General features: G+C 36.7%; 1 protein-coding gene across 1 annotated transcript; it reads left to right on the top strand.

The window, feature by feature from the left end:
• Positions 1 to 406: 406 nt before the first annotated feature.
• On the top strand, positions 407 to 13626 carry LOC128013910 (inhibitory synaptic factor 1-like). The gene is made up of 2 exons (XM_052597102.1): positions 407 to 1591; positions 8841 to 13626. The coding sequence occupies exons 1-2, from the start codon at positions 1445 to 1447 to the stop codon at positions 9417 to 9419; spliced, it is 726 nt and encodes a 241-aa protein (XP_052453062.1). The 5' UTR covers positions 407 to 1444; the 3' UTR covers positions 9420 to 13626.
• The last annotated feature ends 6617 nt before the right edge of the window (positions 13627 to 20243 follow it).

Consider the following 20243-nt stretch of genomic DNA (forward strand, 5'->3'; position numbering starts at 1 on the left):
ATGGTTAATGCGAGCGGTTTCCTGATGTACTTGCGTCTGTCTTCTATTCATTACCGATCTGAATGGGATAATCTGGTCTGCTGCTATTGCTGCAGAGCCGTCGCATTCACGATTCACGAGCCTGCACTGCAACACTGAATTGAATTAATTTGCTTCCCCAACTGAGGTGGCAAGTGGTTGAAAAGATCTGAGCAGAGAGCGAGCTTGGAAGGGTACATGAATTGATGTGTCTGTCGGAAGTGGGATGGAAGTGACAGGACAAGGGTGAATGGGACTAAAGGGTAGTGTGTGTACAGTGGCAAGTATGAAAGAGGAGGGAAGAGTTATGGAAGAGAGATCATAGAGAACGAATGCGAGTGTTTGAGGGAGAGTGAATGAGGGAGAGAGAGAGAGAGGGAAGGGGGAGGTTTCCTAAGTGCTTGAGCATCAGTGACTGATAGAGGACAACACTGCAAGAGAGGTGTTGAGCATGCATCCGTCTCTAGTGTTATCTGAGTGTGCTCAGATGGGGTAGGAGATACGCTGCACGGTACGAGGGCACAGTGGGAAGAGCCTGGCAACTCAGCGGAAGCTTTTACAGACATATGGAGCAGCAATAAGTCCAAACGGCATCAATTCTGGACCAAAGCCACAAAAGCCAAGAGAAGACAAGCTATACTGAAATTCTGGTGTGGGTTAGCTGAACTGGATGTTCGGTACTCTCTTTGTCTCTGGGTGATGGTTCTTCATAGCAGTATCTGTCGGGATTGTCTCGGAGAGAAGCAATTTTGGGCTCGTCCTCCCAGGTGTCACATCAGATGTGTTCTTTTTTCTGCCAGCTCGATTGGCAATGTGACTTTTTCTTACTATTCTCAGTGCACTTTTTGGATACATATATTCTTCACATCAGATTCTGATGGCTCCTACTCTGAAGGCTTTCTCATCAAGGGAAAACACACTGTATGGCATACGTTTTTGAAACAGTGGAGTTGCAACAGAGGATGCATATGTAGAGAACCGGTAAAAAACTGGCAGATATCCCACATAAGCTGGTAGACTGACTTTTTCTCAAAATAGAAGCTCAAAAGGGTCTTTCATTTATTTGCTAGCTGTCTTAAGAACAAAGCTTCTTTCATGCCAAAAATGAGACCATTTGATTTAATTTTAACATCATACAGAAAAGATCAAAGCTTTGCTGAGAACTGTTTGTTCCAGTGCTGAAACTTTTCCAATTTTCTTGATGCCCTCTTTCTTTTTGAAAGCTTTCCTGTTGAATTTACAGAGAGATACTAGATGTTCCTGGACTGATTTCAAAGTTTCCTAACAACTATGCAACGATATTTGGACCAGAGAGTGGGTCTTTCTTTCAGATAAGGCCAAACATCACTGTGGTGGGCTTCAGACATGAAGCCCGGTGTCCTGTCCCCTTCTGGCTGCTGCTGCTGCTGTCGTCCCCATGTGAAGGATGTTTCACAGCACAGCGCTAGGACCATCTGAACCGAGCCAGAGCCCTGACCGGAGAGCAGAGATCCGCAGGCACATTAAGATGGTCATGGAACAGCTGGAGGAAGTTCTTGCTGAGCTCAAGGACGTGGCAAAAGAGCTCCGGGAGGTAAAGCACACATTACAGGCCTGCTCTGAAGGTTAAAGCAATTATTTGTTAAAGGCACAGTCTGATGGAGAGATTTAGTAAGTGTAAGGTTGGGGGCTTTAACCCAAAGATGACCAATTCCTGCTCATGGAGAGCCAATGTCTTGGTTCCAGCCCACCCCAAACACACAAGCCTGGAAGTTTGGAGTAGTTCTTAAGACCTTGCTTTGCTGGTTCAGGTGTGTTCAATTAGGACTGGTAATCCCTGCAGGATAGTGGTCCTCCAGGAGCAGGATGGGACATCCCTGTAAGTTTCGAGATGGGATTTCAACTTGGGTTACTCAAAGTGTAACTACACATCATGTCGAAGCAATGCCCACAAGGCTATCAGCTCCAACAAGGCAAACCTTTTTAACCCCACAAGAGGTTTTATACCACCATTGTGCCCTTAAACAAGGCACAGTGCCGGGTAAGACCAGAAATATACCTAAGTATGTATGTACGCATGACTGAATTCAATCATTGTTGCATTCTGAAACTTGTCGAAAGCAATTCGTAACACAGCAAAGTTTCTATTTACATTCTGAAAGTTGCTGAACCATTTTAAAAATGACACCCAAAGTTAAAAAACAACACACCCTCTTGATAACTCTATCACCCCACTGAGTAGTTTTTTTTACCACCTCATTTACCTAGAAATGAGGCAATCTTGCAATGCACTGGTAAGCATATGATTGCGTACTTTCACAGAGTCTGTTACTGGCCTAAACGTGACTACTGACTGACTACCTAAATATACAAAAACCAATAGACACATACACAGTGGGCATAATTCATAAACACACAAGGTCGCAAACACATCCACCTAGGGGCTGTTGACTGGACATCTTGTCATCCAAACAAAAACCAACAGATAGATTAACAAGGAGAAAGACTTGCAGGATGTCACCCCCCCCACATATGATGTGACACCCCCATACAAGCAAGATGTCATCTGTGATGCCTAATTATCACCCGCTGAATCAGACAATAGGAGCGCAACTGATTTCCTCATTTTCTCACCTGTCAACGTCTCATCTCTTTTGCGGTTATCTCCCTTTGTGCTGGGCGACTGCTTCAGCGTTATGTGAGAGGACATCTCCTTAATTAATCTCTTTCCTCGGGTGGATATCTATCTGCCTCATTACTGTCACCGAGTCTATGAGTGTCCCAGACTGGCATTTGTCTCATCATCTCAGTCACAGCTCCGCTGGATTTGTCTCATTTGTCTCCTTGGCCAAGTTCGGGCCTCACCGGTAGCTCTGCCGCTCTTGCCTGAGTTAACACCTCCATCTGTCACTTACACCTTGCAGCAGAGCCTTATTGTTACTACTGACATCTTGTTATACTTATTAGTTTTGCCACATGCTCATCTGTCTTTCAGCTGTCTCTTATTCCATGGATAACAGCCAAACATTTGTCACGATTCTGAATTCTTTGCTGCCAAGTGTAACCAGTACACTGCTCACTTGCAGACCCCATGCACACAGAATTATGATGTCTAAAGTTATTTTGTGTGTATGTGTAATTCATTAATTTGTCTAATTTGATCATGTGGTCACCTAGCAAAAGTTAGTACAATTCCGTAGAATTCTACTGATTTCCCGCCAAAAAAAGCACATGCACAAATGCCTTCTCTATATTCTATTGTATACATGAAATACATCAACAATTCAACTATTTTAACCAGACTGACTTTTGTTTTCATTATTTATAGTACAATGGTGTCAACAACATTGATCAGGAAGGTAATGTTGATGTTTTTTAAAATCTATTTAGCACACTAAGGAATGTAGTAGGTTGAGCTAAGTTCGAGGAACTTTATTTCGTCATAATGCATGGCTAGTATCAAATGTAGTACATTTTCCCCATGCATAGTTAACTAGCCAAACCTTGAGCTCTTCTGGTAAACAGCATTCCTGTTTGCTGCTAGCAAAACCAAGGCAACAGTAGCTTATAAAGGTAAGTCGCCTTTGGATTAAAACGTCTGCCAAATGCATAAATATATATGTAGATAAATATGATAATGCATATGGAGATTATTTTCGGAGCAAATATGTGGGGAAGACAGCAATACATGATGAAAAATGTATGAGGTTAGAATCTGTTTTTGGATCTCATGGTTTCTATCAGATTTTTTGGAGTCTCCAGGTAAAAAAAATCAATCACTTAAGAAGCCCAGTGGTGGTGATGGGTCTGTTTCTTACTGCTTTCAAATCAGGCTTCCTCTCGCAAACGTTTAAATTGGTCATATGTTTGCACTCACTCACACTCGGTTCCAGACACTCTGTTTTAAAGCCTTCTAGGAATGTTTGGCAATTATCTGATTATAAGACCCTGGGTTCTGCAGGTGAGATGACTGTGAGACAAATCGGATTTAAAAAAAAAAAATGGTATGGGTTGTAACTTTTAGAATGGCACGGGATTTGTTGCACCAGCTTCTTAATTAAATTTAGATCCAAACAATCCTCCAAATGGACTTTTTGTCTTTTGTTTGCTTTTGGGCCCGAAAGTTCTGAAACATAACTTTTATAACTTCTGTGTTTTGTAAAAGATCTGTTAAACTGTTCTAGTAAAATTAATTAACCCCCCAATTATTGACCACTTTCACCTGCGGAAATAAATTAATCATGGATTAATTTTTTTATTTTGCAAAATTTCTTTATCCACACTACTAGGGTTCAGTATAAAGTCCAAGACAACCACCATATCAAACACAAATATTGAGTGGATTTGTCATCAATTGGGCAAAAAGGTTTTTTAATCCATTCTAATAATGACAGAGACAGTGGTATAGTTTAGCACAAATATCAAATCACAAATTATAATATAAATATGTCATATTTTTTACCTGAAAACAGAATTTTCAGTGTTTTGGAGTGATTTGCAATAAATTCTACTCCACATAAACTCAATCTCTGCATGTGCTGTGAGTTTAAGTTGGTTATAATGTTTAACAATGCAATATCTGCCCATCTTCCTAAATTTGTAATAAGAATGTTTTATAAATCTGTTGACGACAAAAGAAAAAATATTTCAAAAGAGAAGTTTCCCTGTGGTTTCCAGCAAAAAGCTGTATATGTTCAAAGCAAAGAATAAAAAAACATAAATATTGGTATTGTAATTGTAATGTTGTACAGTTTCTATGCATTCGGAAGCCACTTTTATCCAAGTAAAGTTTATCCATCATGCATTCCATCATTTAAACCCATTCCCTTGGTGTTGCTCAGTTTTGCGAAGGTTACTCTAGAAATGTAATAGGTTACAGATTATTACCCCTTTTTAAATGTAGGTCTAATCAGTAATGAAACTGATTACATTTTGATTACTTTTTGTCACACCACGGTCTGTCCAGCAGAGGGAAACCTAGAGCACAAGACCTTCCACAACTTCCTCCTGATTTCCTGTTAATGATTAGCTCAATGATGTCACCTGTGTCTGGCTTGTTAGTGTTTGTGCGTGGGCATATATAAGGCCTGAATTCATTTGTATCTTTGCTCAGTCTTGAAGTTCTTTTGTTCAGACAGATCCTTTGGCCCTATGTTTTGGATTTCTTTGAGAGACTTTTTGCTCAGAACATTGACCTGCTTATTTGTAGGCTTTACTTTGTTTTTTTGAACCTTTTTGCCTTGTGGATCTGTACCTTCTTCAGCCATGCTTCAGAATTTAACTTTCATGTTTATTCAAGAAAGACATTAAGTAAAGACAGTTTGTTTTTCTCCAATCCTGCCTTGTGTGGTTCTCTGCAATTTGGGTCTACACTGCTCTGTGGTGTAGTGGCTAGAGCATTGGGCTACCTGCAACACATTCTGGGTTCTAGCCCCGGTTGTGACACTTTTCAAAAATTTTAATGAATGTTTTCAAATGGTAATAATTTTCAAACATTTAAACCAGGCAGGGTTGATTGAAATGCATATTCGATAAGGTCAGATGCAAAAATAACTGTGTCCATGCCTTTTTAGCGCTTATTTTCACTCAATGTTTTTAGTAAATCCTGACAGTATTATTTTAATGCCAAAAGATGGTTTGCGTTGATGCAAGCTGTTAGTAAATCTGGCCCTAGAGCTTTCATTGGCAATGTGGATTGATGTCATTGGCAGAAGTGGTGCACTGCAAATTCAAACAAAAGCGTCAGAACAGCATTGCTTTACTAAACGGCCTTTAAATGGCAGAAGACAGTGTACATCAAAGACAGGCAAAGCAACAAATGATTCAATATCCTAGCTTTTTGCAAAAAATATTCAGACATAATCCCCTTTATAATCGTTAACATTCTCACAAGTAGCTGTAATTCAATTCTTTTTTTCTCAGTAACTGTAATAGACTATAGTTACATTTATTTTGTAATTAAATGACATTACCGAGCCACAGAGACATACGTTACCCGCAGACAAGCGCACAGCACACAGCAAGTGTGCACTAGCCACTTGTTAAAAGCAGTGCCTCCTACGACAAGCACAACACTTGAGGCTTTCTATAGGTCAGCATTTCTGCTTTGCAAGGTGTGCAAAGCTCCTCAAGTTAAACCGCCCCTCACAAGGTAGCAATCGTTTCAGTGCTGGTCTCAGTCGAGCGGCACTCTGATCTCCAATCAGTTAGCGGCGGTTGGCAGGAATGCATTAAACATGAACTGTCTGACAGCGGCGCACAGGGCACAACCCCACGAGAGATGATCTAATACCTCCTCCAGACAGGAGCCTTTCAGTGGAGTCCCAAAAATGGATTTCTCTGATAACCGCACTTGGCAGGACTCAATATGTAGCCTATTCACAAATACAGTGTATAATGTTTGTACAGTCCTTGCTTAAAGCCTGGCATTGTTTGCGTACGGTGTGCTCTTTTGAGCAGCAGGTGTGTTGTGAATGGATATTCTGGCTGTTGAAATGTCTGTCGTTTGGGCTCTTCCTGTTTACATTTGACTGCTCATTTACCGAATCCCAACAGCCTGTGGCTCGCTGCTGAATAGCCGATCTGCTATATCATGAACGCCACGTCCTGCGATTGAATACGAGGAGAAAGTTTGGCAGCAGCGAAGCACTGAGCTCATCTAAATCAGAAGCAGCGCATTACAGAACAAGCTGTCATTAATAACTCTGCTATTTCAATCCGAGCAGTGCTTTATCATCAAAATCTTGAGAAATCAAACATAACCGCGTCATAAATAACATACTAAGCTGCTTAATATTGACAAGGGGCAGCATAATGTCTTTGCAGTGCAGTCATATGAATTCATTTTGAACAATATCCCGTCATATATAGCCGTTTATGCATGTTATAATCTGATTCGAATCTTCAGACAGACTTTATGATCTGCAGGATCGCTACGCCTTTGCTCTGCTTTGTTTTGTCTCTGATTTGTGGGAACCAGCCTTGAGACCCTGCTCAGAAAAAGAGCCGGGGAAAGCAAGAGAAGGAATATTGATAAGCGTATGGTTGAATCTTATGTAAGATGCAGTTATTAGCACCGCAGGAGGACAAATTCCCTTCAGCACAAACAGATATTAAATATTCTAATGCCAGTGGGTGAAATGGGGTGAGATGGAAAACATAAGGATGGAAATGATATATATATACATATATATGGAGAGAGAGAGAGACAGAGAGAGAGAGAGAAAGAGATACTTATTACTCATTTATGGCCTAAGCTCAGCCACAGTGTAAAACTACAAGCATTCTTCAGAAAATACTGTGGAATATCTTGGTGTTTTCAACAACACTCTGAGAAACTAGATTCTGGCAAATTTGTGGCAAATTTGTGTGAATTCAAATTGTTTTATTTGTACATTTTTGTAGAGTCTGCTTACACCCCACCAACCCAGTCTCATGGGAAAATGTAACTATTTTACAAGGTGGTGATTTCATATGAATGAATGATGTGAATTGAACGAAACATTTGTTTTTTTAGAAAAAAATGTAAGCATGAAGGTACATAACTGTCACTTGAGCCAAATCAGGATACAAATTCATACAGATTAGCCACTAATAGGCCAAAACTTCACAAATTAGGTTAGGAGTGGATCTTCATGCTTAGTTTTGTCTAAAAATGTCTAAAACTTTGTGAATAAATCACATCATATAAACGTTGTTGTTTTCATGTTTATTAATGTGTGTTTAATGGAGGGATTCCCAAACGTTTTGTCACCTGTTCAAATAAACTATTTGTTGAAATATCGCATAAGATGTTAATATTTCAATAATTTAACAGCACCTTCACGTTTACAGTTCTCTGATGTTGGTTAATAGTCACACGGACATGCAGTGTTTAAATTGCTTTTCTTTAACATTTTTATGATTTAATTAATTATTAGGTTTTTAATAATGTTTAATGCATTTTATGATGTTGACATCAAAACATGTAACATTTACTTTCTCGTTGCTTTATTATATCAGTATGGCACATTGTAAACAGGTTTGATAAAAAAAGAAAGTAATCTAAAAGTAGTCAGATTACATTACCTAATTTATCTACAGCTTTCATCATGTAATCCGTATGTAATCAGTAATGGATCGCAGTTTGTAAGTAATTTACCCAGCTCTGTAGGTGACTCATTTTTTTGTTGATGTTAACTAAATCTGACTGAGACTTTTGTAACTCCCAGTGTGCTTTGCATGGGACTAGACAGGGAGAGTTAATATTGTAAGCAAGAGCAATTTTATATGTTTTTGAGCCAGAAGAAAAAGAAGGAACTTGTAAATATTTAATGTTCTGTTTTAATGGGATTTAGAACAGTTTTATATTGGTATTTTGGGGGTTTACATTATGCTGAACAGTGGGGGTTATGCTGATGTTGAGATTGCTACATACAATAAAGTCCTGTATTTAGTATTGTTTACGTAATGAGACATTACTGCTCAAATGCCAGTGCAGGGATTTACCTTTTCTTGTACCCCATGCCAAAATTATGTTGAGTTGAGTTTACACGGCAATATCATGGATTCTTCAAACGACTGAAAAAAAGAGATGAACCCTAACAAAATTCCGTCACTCCAAATTTTTATGGCTTTTCTCTTTTCTCTTTTTCTTTTTTTGAGGAAAACCAGCAGATCAGACCCAGCTGATATTGTATGGGTATATTGTGTGATATTGTATTAAAGAAAGAAGGTCGAACAGGTTTGAAAATACACGAGGGCGAGTGAATAATGACGGAATATTCCTTTTTGGGGCAAACTACAAAAATCTTCAGATATCATAAGGCCTTTTGTACACAATTTTCTCTTTTTCTTCTGTTCAGGTCGTGGCACAAATTGACAGGTTAACATCAGATATGGACCTCGACTCAGACGATGACCTGACACTAGTGTGTTGCAGCGAGGACCGTGGTGACCTCTTGCACAATGAGACATTATCCGACAACCACTTACTGCACATCCCTCTGCTAGACACGGTCCGTAACCCAACCACAGCCAAGAAACAAGAGCTCTACCGCAGGAGCTGTGGAGACCTGCCTGCCCTCAATGGACCATTAAAGGCCTCAAACAGCCCTAAAGCCTCCTGGCTCTTTGGATCTGGAGGACGGCTCCATTATTACGACAAGACGCTATATCACGCGTTGTGCTGCGACGATGACTATTACGACGAAGATAGAGGGGGAATGAGTTCATCCAGGCTGTCGTCCAGCGACTCTGTGTTTTCATCTTCACCTCCAAGGTTTCTGACGCCCAGATGCAACCGTAAAACTTACTCCAGCCCGGACTCGAAGAAAAGAGCTCTCCGTAGCTGCAGTACGCAAACTGTGTCCGATAAAAGCACACAAACTCCCTTCCCATACATTCCAGCCAAGCAAAGAGCTTCAAGTGACTACAAGAACTGAAATGTTCCACAAGCGTCCCAAAAAGTTAACCCAAAATGAAACATCTGCCATTCATTTTTCACCCTTATGCTGCTCTGAAACCATATGACTTTCCTTCTTCTGTGGTGATGCAGAAGGTGCATTTTTTTCTCTCCTGATGTAATAGACCTGAGAAAGAACAGGGGATGAGATGAGAAACGCAACAACATAAAAATAGTCCATATAACTGATTAACTATCATTAACATATTGTGAATGTATACTACTGGTCAAAAGTTAGGAGTAATTACGACTGTTTTATGTTTTTGATGAAGTCTCTTCTGCTTACCAAGGATGCATTTGATGTAAAATACAGTAAGTTGTTAGAAAAAAAGTTTAATATTATTACAAGTTAAAGAATATTTTAAAAAGTAATTTATTTCTGTGATGTTAAGCTGAATTTTCAGCATCATTACTTCTAACATGCTGATTTGCTTCTCAGTTATTAGTTATCACTGGTGCTCAAGTATTAATAATGGTTCATTGTACAGTTGCACTGCTTATTGTTTTCGTGGGAATGGATTTTTCAGCATTCTTTGATGAACTGAAAGTTCACCAGAACAGTATTTATAACAGCATTTATTTGAAATAGAAATCTGTCATAACTATATATATATATATATATATGTCTTTACTGTTACTTTTGATAAATGTAATGCTTCCTCAGTGAATGCAAATATAAACTATTGTTTCTGTCTTACTTAATGCAAACTTTTGGATGACAGTGTATCACAGTTCCCAGAGAAATATGATAATAATAAGACATTTTTCTTGAGGAGCTAATCAGCATATCAGGATTATTTTTGAAGGAAGACACTGAAGAATGGAGTAATGATGCTGAAAATGAACAATAAATGACATTTTAAATTATATTAATATGGAAAAAATGTAATGATTATATTATTTCTGTTTTTGTTGTATTTTCCATCATATAAATACAACTGGTGTGCATAAGAAATTTATTTCAAAAACATTAAGAAATCATAGGTATTTCAAACTTTTGAGCGGTAGTGTATTTGTTAGATTTGAGATACAAAATGTAGTTGTTATTCTCCAAAAGTCCTTGATGCTTTCATAAAATAGTGATTTCTGATCTATGAACTTTTCTGTGAAGTCATTGTTTTTGTTGGATCTTTTGAGCGAATATATTTATTCAGGTCTGAATGATTTGTTCCTGAATAACAGCTATTTTTATGATATCTTTTGTGTCATTTTTGCAGCTTAGATCACGAAAAAAAAAAAAGCATGACCAAAAGATCTCATTTGTGTTCCACTAAAGAATGAAAGGGTGAATAAATACACAGAATTTTCATTTTGGGGTGAACTAATCATTTAAATCAGCTTGAAATGATTTCAAACTGTACTATCTGCATTTATGTTTAGGTCGATACTTATGATAATGAATTACTGTCATGGAAAAACGTTAAAATCATTTGGATTCATTCTGAGGGATTATGCCAATATCGAAACAATCATGCATCTCGGCAGAACATTGACACCAGTCCAAAGCCCCCTAAAGAGTGAGAATTGGTTTCGGTCACACCCACACTGTGCAGTAAATAGACAGTTAAATTAACCGAGTAGTACGCTTCCCCAAAGAATTAAATAATGTGCTTTATATTAGGCTGTTATTTCTGACAAAACCCCAAGTAAAATACGAATAAAATAAAAAAAACCTTTCTGGCAGACGCTTCATTCGGAATTATCTTCCTCTCACCAGGATGTTAATTAGTAAAACTGTTTTTCCTGTGATGTATGCACAGATTTACCACTGTAACCATGGCTGTGACAATAAAACAGCTGCATTAGCCATTGTCACAAATATAGAAGTGAAAAAAAAAACTTTTTATAGTGTTTAAAGAAGATCCATTTATTAGCGGTGGTTGCTAAAGCTCATATTTGCATTTGATGCTCATATAGGATCATTACTGCCATAATTAGGGTTAATGATCTGAACAATCCCCTAAGTGTGTTACATTTAGCTCACACCGCAAGGTCTGCACTACAAACATGAGTGAAGCCTCAAATAGTGTGGCTTATTGAGAAGTAGTGCGTTATTACCTTTCTACTCAATAGGCCTTGCCTCGTGGACTGTAAAATTAGTAAAAACATCTGTAGACTTGTTTTATCTAGAAATCAGATGAACGTGGAAGTGGGCTCTTTTGATTTGGGTGAGCAAGAAACCACTTCAAAACCAGCCAGAACTGCAAAACCATTGATTAACCCAAAAACAACTTCCAGACAACCACCACTCACACTTTCATAAGAAAATATATAAATCTGATTATGTTTGTACATCTATAAATAACTCCTTTTGTGTTTTGCTGAAGAACAAAATAACTTTTTCAAGAGATATGGCTAAATACATGAGGACAGAATTTTTATTTTTGGGTGTACCGTCCCTTTAAGGAATATTTTATTAGAATAAAACGCCCGGGAGTGTCTGCAATCATGTGTCAACAGTACAGCGGGTCAGATGGAGGAAATTAATTAAGAGGCAAGATTCACTGTCCATAGTGTCAAACACATTAGCCGTGCCGTATCTGAACTTTGACACTGTGGGCTCATTCCTTCAAAAGACCTCAGAAGGGCATGCTCTGAGTTCATCTGTCAGTGTGAGTGAGGTAATTTAATTGGAGTCTAAATCATAAAGCTTTACCACAGACCCATTTCAACTGGAGATGGCTTGTTATGCAATCATCTATAATAAAAAGCCAATCATTGAAACTGCCTTCAAGGGACACTGTGCAGTTCTTTTTAAGGAATACCTTTTAATCCTCTATACAAGAAGAGACAAATTATAACTAAGGCAAACACAAGGTTGAAAGATTGGAGTCTTAAAGAAATAGTGCACTCAAAAAGGAAAATGTTTGTCACCTACCACTGTAAAAAAAGAAGAAAATAAATTCTTTAAAGTTTCTTTACACCAGTGTTATTTTTGTATCTATAGTCTATTTTAGTATTAATATTCATAGTTTTTAAATTTTATGTAATTTTAATTTATTTTAATATTTTAGCTAAATGTAAATAATAATAATAATACACTTTTTTCTATGTATTTGTTCATATTCTTTTGGATGTGTGTGTGTGTGAATGAACAAATGAATAGAAAAAACATGTATTATTATTTAAATTCATCTTTAAAAAACTAAAACAGATTACATATAATTCAAAAACTATAAAAAGTAATATTAAAATATAGTATATATACAAAAATACTGATACATATATATATATAAAGGTTTTATTGTTTATTTTTTACATTTGGGGGGGGGGGCTATTAATTTTTTTTATGCACCAATAAATGACATTTTAGCACTTCTACAAAAAAATATTAGAAATGACATTTAGCTGAATAAATGCAATTTATTTATTTTTTTATGTTAAGTAATGACATTTTTAAAATCGTTTTAGGTTTAGGTAATGATAAGTCCTCTAGTACACACAATTCAGCGTAATTTTTAAGAGTCAGATCAGACAGAAATAGCAACTGCACAGTTTCACAATACTGCAGACTGCTTACAGAGTATTCTCTTTTACACCAAAATACATTATAACCAGCCTCCTGTTCATGCTGTTCTTGTCAGATTCCCTTCCACTAGGGGATCCTTTCTCCTGATACTGGGTTACTGCAGTTGCTATTAAAATGGTTACACTAATGATTATATGTGGTAGACTGTGGAAGTTGGTTCCATGTCAAGGACTTCCAACAAGACACAGCCTGTCTGCAGTGTGGATCTGTGACTGAAACAGTTTGAGCTGAGACTTGCTCTGTGAGAGAACATTGAGCTCTTCTAGACAGTTGTTTCTGAATACATACTGACACTGTGTTTACACTGACCTTGCAGAGCTCAATAGTTCCACTCTGTTGTGGGAAAAATCATAGTGAACAGTTAAAATACTGGCTTAGGCTTAGTATTGAAGTTGGCATGAAAAAAAAATCCTTGTTTTTTTCAAATGCATGTTGTTGATCAAATAGTTACACAAATGTATTCATCTACAGTATTGTAGTCTAAAGTATTTTTCTTACTTATTTTTTCATCAAAATGCCAAAACTTTCCTGCTTACTACTGCTATTTGTCATATAATTTAAACACATTCTGTTTACAGTAGAATTGTTTGGAATTTAGTAAATATTTATTGCATTTATATTGCTCTTACAAATAAAAGATATAAACAAACAAATCCAATTTGAAATGATATTTTTTGCTGAGATAGCCAATTCGTTTAAGTAATGTCATTGTGTATTTTAATTTATGGCAAAGTTTGAAATCATTTATTACACCATCACGCAACATCATCAGTAACATACACTGTTAAAAACATTCCGTAAAATATACGGTAAAAAACCGGCAGCTGTGGTTGCCAGAATTATACTGTAAAAAAAATACGGTAACACCGTTTTTGGTTTAACGGTTTTATACCGTAAAAAAATACAGTTACACTGTTTCAGGTTTAACGGTTTTACCTTATATTGACAGTTTAATACCATAATTTAACTGATATAATATTAATATACGAACTTATTGAAGCACTGAAATCTGTTTTGTACCTTTGTATTACACTGGTAACCACCAAAAGCAGGTGGTGATGAGAAAGTCACGTGATGAAACAAAGCCCATCACAAGCAGCTTTTAAATAATAAGATACATAGAAGGTGCACGGTGTCATTCACACAAGCACTAAAAACACCATCATGGTGAAACTTAAATATGCAATAAACATTAATTTAATAACATTTTATGTAACATACAAACCTAATAAACATAACAGATAAGAAACAGTTATTTCAAAGAAAAAACATCAAATTCAAACAAAATTTGAAATGCAACGCAGAGAATTCTGGGAACGTAAGTTTACGTTTTTACCCTCTAAAGTTTACAGGAAATTACCATTAACCAGTAAACAGTTTTGTACTGTAGCATTTTTACAGTTCTTTACCGTTAAAATCACAGTCATTTTTGTGAGAAAAAAATTCTGAATCTTCAGATATAAAGGCTAAATTTGGAGGACTAAAGTCAGAATTGTGAGAAAAAAAGTTAATTTTGATATAAAAACTCACAAGTGTGAGAAAAAAGTCAAATTTTAAGATAAAGTCAGAGCCGTGAGATACAGTATCAACACAATTTTGAGAAAAAGTCAGAACCGAGAGATATAAACACAATTTTGAGATAAAGTCAGAGCCGTGAGATACAGTATCAACACAATTTTGAGAAAAAGTCAGAACCGAGAGATATAAACACAATTTTGAGATAAAGTCAGAACCGAGAGATAAAACACAATTTTGAGATAAAGTCAGAGCTGTGAGATATAAACACAATAGCAAGAAAAAAAAATCAGTACTGAGATAACTCGAATCTTGAGAAATAGAAATTGAATTGTGAGGATTTATGAGGAAAAGTCAGGATTGTTCGAAATAAACTCGTAATTGCGAGACAAAAGTCTGAATTTGTAGAATTAAACTCACTTCATAAGGAAAGTCTGAATTATTAGATAAAATGTCAAAATTACCTTTTTTATAAATTTTTGTCCCATAGCAGAGACTAGCTTTTGTTTGTTTAGTATAAGAACTGGAGCTAATGAATGTAATGTACCGTGCCATAAAGCTAAATTGATTATGTAGAAACTCACTAAACAGAAACTTTCCTTCCTCTTTCCTATAAAGCCAGTGTTAATAATGATAATTGTGGCATCATTGGGCAAGGCCCTCATGATATTAAGCTTGCTTATGAGGATAATGATGGTGCATTAGTTGTATCCCAGTCACTAATCTCTTCCTGCACATGGGGCCAGACTGGGACAAAAGTTTTTAATGGGGTCGCTTGTAATCAAACCCATTAGCTTCTCCCTCATTCATTGAGTTTCCTGATTGACACATTATGTTCATTTATTCCATATATAACGATCCCTTAATGCCTGTTTCGAGGCTCTTCCGAATGCTTATATTCAATTCTCATCAGACCTCTGCAGACAAGGTCTTGAGGCTAATTAATCAAATTAAAGAATCCATTTCTCAGCCTCTCCATTAATCAAGCTGTACTGTGTGATGTGAATGTAAAGTGACCTTACTGAAGAGACTCCATCAAGCATCACATCGCAAACACGCTGCACGACACGCTCAGGGACTCTCTCACACTTTACAGTAAGTACTGTGACTGAGAAAAGGGCTCGTTTCAAAGGTTCAGAACAAGAGAAAACGTAAACAGCTATGAGACTTTCTCTTAACTCCTCTGCATCTCCCAATTTTCTCGTGGGATGAAGACCAACCATGTCTCAAAAGGTTCAAATTTACTTTATATATATATATATATATATTATATTTACATTTACTTATTTACACACATATATAAGACTTATTTAAAAAACATTAAAATGGTAATTTTTCCAATTAAGTTCTCGAAATATATTAAAATAGAAATGTTTTTTTAAATTATAATACAAAATATAATAATTCTAATATAATTAATGTAATATACGTTAAGTTGTGTGTATACATAATAACATGTATAAGACTTCTTTCAAAAACATAATAATGGTAAATGTTCAAATTAATTAAATTTTATTTAAATTGAAAACAAATATTTTTAATTGTTAAAATATATACAGTGGGGATCGAAAGTTTGGGCACCCCTTGCAGAATCTGTGAAAATATGAGTGATTTTCAAAAAATAAGAGAGATCATACTAAATGCATGTTATTTTTTATTTAGTATTGTCCTGAGTAAGATATTGTACATAAAAGATATTAACATTTAGTCCACAAGACAAAAAAAATGCTGAAATTATTAAAATAACCCACTCAAAAGTTTGGGAACCCTTGGTTCTTAATACTGTGTGCTGTCACCTGATGATCCACGACTGTCTTTCTGTTTTGTGATGGTTGTGCATGAGTCCCTTGTTTGTTCTGAACAGTTAAACTGAGCAGCGTTCTTCAGAAAAATCTTTAAGCTCCTGCAGATTCTTCAGTTTTCCAGCATCTTTGCATATTTGAACCCTTTCCAGCAGTGACTTTATGATTTTGAGATACATCTTTTCACACGGAGGACAATTGAGGGGTTCAAACACAACTATTTAAAAAGATTCAAACATTCACGGATGCTCCAGAAGGAAACAAGATGCATTAAGAGCTGGGGGTGAAAACTTTTGAACACGATGAAGATGGCCAAATTTGTCTTATTTTGTTGAAATATAATTTTTTCCCATTTAGTTCTGCCCTTCGTAAGCAACAGAAGATACTTGTACGTTTCCCGGTACACAAATTAAGTACAATTTACCTTGATCTTCAAATTCCAAAAGTTTTCACCCCCAGCTCTTAATGCATCTTGTTTCCTTCTGGAGCATCAGTGAATGTTTGAATCTTTTTAAATAGTTGTGTTTGAACCCCTCAATTGTCCTCAGTGTGATAAGATGTATCTCAAAATCATAAAGTCACTGCTGGAAAGGGTTCAAATATGCAAAGATGCTGGAAAACTGAAGAATCTGCAGGAGCTTAAAGATTTTTCTGAAGAACGCTGCTCAGTTTAAGTGTTCAGAACAAACAAGGGACTCATGCACAACCATCACAAAACAGAAAGACAGTCGAGGATCATCAGGTGACAGCACACAGTATTAAGAACCAAGGGTTCCCAAACTTTTGAGTGGGTTATTTTAATAATTTCAGCATTTTTTTTGTCTTGTGGACTAAATGTTAATATCTTTTATGTACAATATCTTACTCAGGACAATACTAAATAAAAAATAACATGCATTTAGTATGATCTCTCTTATTTTTTGAAAATCACTCATATTTTCACAGATTCTGCAAGGGGTGCCCAAACTTTCGATCCCCACTGTATATATAAATAAATAACTGAAAACTTCATTAAGCTGCCAAATATGAAACTACAACTGAGTTTTTGCAAAGTAAATATGGTAACAAGCATCACTTCTCTTTTCTTTCTTTCATATATACAGATTTTATTCATTTAATTTCAGTTTTACTTGTACTAAATGAGAAATATTGCCTTGGAAACTATAGATGAAATAAAATATGTTATGTTTTTTATATTTTTTTATTTCATTTCAGATAATGTTTATTTCATTTAAATAATGAAAATGTTATGTATTTATTTTGTATGTATTTTTGTATTTCTTTATGTAATTTTTATTATTATTGTGTGTGTGTGTGTGTGTGTGTGCGCGCGCTGAAAAATTTAACGTTTAACACAACAAGCTTCAGGACATTTTTGAGTTCTTTCAACTTGTATCCAGTTTATACAACAGAAAGTTGAGAAAACTCAAAAATCTTGGTGCCTTAAACTTTTACATTTTCTCAACTAGTTTCAATTTTTACAGTGTGCATATCATACAGATTCTGTGCATACAGTACAGATATTCTACGAGTCTCTCGATTTCTATAAGTTAAAATGAGTTGTGTGTATAATGTTAATAAAAAGATAATGTTTGAATGGAGTATGGCATGTCAAACCAGAAGACATAGCCATTATTCTGAAGTAAAATGTCAAAAATGTTCCTGCTACAGTGGGGACGTCTGATTTCCACTTCAAACTGACCAAAGTCTGAGTGGTCACTGTGGTAGTCTGGAAGCGGCCACCGATCCTCTAATCTACACCGCACAGACTTTCAGACTTGTCTTGATCTTTAGACAAGCCCAAAGTGATGTCCCTTTGTAGCGGAGCCATGTTCCACCGGCTCTGGCTGAACAGGGCGTCTGGACGCTTGCTCTATCCCTGTCAAAAGTGGTGTGTCCTGATCCCCTCAGGCGCTGTCAGGCGTGCTGCACCGAGTGGAGGAGCTCAGTGAAGACTGGCGCTCTCTGAGAAGAGTCTCCAGCCAAGAGACCATCTGTCACTGCGAATAACTGCGTGACAGCACAAACACAGTCCTCCCTCTCTAAAACACAACTAGCACCCAGAACTGATGCATATGAGAGCTTGGAAACAAAAGAACTAATCCAAACAAAGCATAGTGGAAAGGAATAATTAAACATAGGCCTAAAGCAAACAGTCATAGATTTAAGATGATAGTTAATACTACCTTTGAAAGACTGAATTTGAGCGGTAAGCAAGGTGTTTTATATCATTTCTAGCTGAAACTGCTCATTTAGCATTATGTTTTCATAGGTAAACCATGGTGTTAATATGGTAGTTAGCCCCTGCTGGTGGATGTCGTTACTACACTTGTGCCAACCAGAAAAAAAATGACAGATTTGAAATTACACACGGTAACGTTACTTACCGGGGATTCATAACTGAGCAACCATCATTGAGGTTAATAAATGCTAACCGTTAATGCTAGCTTTGTCCAGGTGGTTTGTGATAAGGGCAGCTAAATCTTCCAAAAAAAAAAAAAAAAAAAAAAAAAAAATAGAATGGAAATTAAAAAAAAAAGGGAAATTCATTAATTATTTTATAAATAACTTCAAAAGCATTTTCTTCAGAGTAGCTCACTCAAATGACTTTCAAATAATTTGACTGAAATTATTATTTCTATGATTATGACTGGTTGTGGGCAGTGTTATTACAAACCCGATTCTAAAAAAGTTGTGACACTGTACAAATTGTGAGTAAAAAAAGGAATGGAATAATTTACAAATATCATAAAATTATATTTTATTCATAATAGAATATAGATAACATATCAAATGTTGAAAGTGAGACATTTTGAAATGTCATGCCAAATATTGGCTCATTTTGGATTTCATGAGAGCTACACATTCCAAAAAAGTTGGTACAGGTAGCAATAAGAGGCTGGAAATGTTAAATGTACATAAAAGGAACAGCTGGAGGACCAATCTGCAAATTATTAGGTCAATTGGGAACATGATTGGGTAAAAAAGAGCCTCTCAGAGTGGCAGTGTCTCTCAGAAGTCAAGATGGACAGAGGATCACCAATTCCCCCAATACTGCGGCGAAAAATAGTGGAGTTTCTCAGAGAAAAATTGCAAAGAGTTTGAAGTTATTATAATCTACAGTGCATAATATCATCCAAATATTCAGAGAATCTGGAACAATCTCTGTGTGTAAGGGTCAAGGCCAGAAAACCACACTGGATGCCTGTGATCTTCAGGCCCTTAGACGGCACTGCATCACATACAGGAATGATACTGTAATGTAAATCACAACATGGGCTCAGGAATACTTCCAGAACACATTGACGGTGAACACAATCCACCGTGCCATTCATCGGAGCCAGCTACAACTCTATAGGTCAAAAAAGAAGCCATATCTAAACATGATCCAGAAGCGCAGGCGTTTTCTCTGGGCCAAGGTTAATTTAAAATGGACTGTGGCAAAGTGGAAAACTGTTCTGTTGTCAGACGAATCAAAATTGGAAAGTTATTTTTGGAAAACTGTGACGCCATGTCATCCGGACTAAAGAGGACAAGGACAACCCAAGTTGTTATCAGCGCTCAGTTCAGAAGCCTGCATCTCTGATGGTGTGGGTTTGCATGAGTGCGTGTGACATGGGCAGCTTACACATCTGGAAAGGCACCATCAATGCTGAAAGGTACATCCAAGTTCTAGAACAACATATGCTCCCATCCCAGACGTCGTCTCTTTCAGGGAAGACCTTGCATTTTCCAACATGACAATGCCAGACCACATACTGCATCAATTACAACATTAAGGCTGCTTAGAAAAGTCGTCCGGGTACTGTAATGGTCAGCCTGCAGTCCAGATCTTTCACCCAAAGAAAACATTTGGTGCATCATAAAGAGGAAGATGTGACAAAGAAGACCTAAGACAGTTGAGCAGCTAGAAGCCTGTATTATACAAGAATGGGACACATTCCTATTCCTAAACTTG

This window comes from Carassius gibelio, chromosome B25 (assembly GCF_023724105.1).
Source record: "Carassius gibelio isolate Cgi1373 ecotype wild population from Czech Republic chromosome B25, carGib1.2-hapl.c, whole genome shotgun sequence".
NCBI classification, from domain to species: domain Eukaryota; kingdom Metazoa; phylum Chordata; class Actinopteri; order Cypriniformes; family Cyprinidae; genus Carassius; species Carassius gibelio.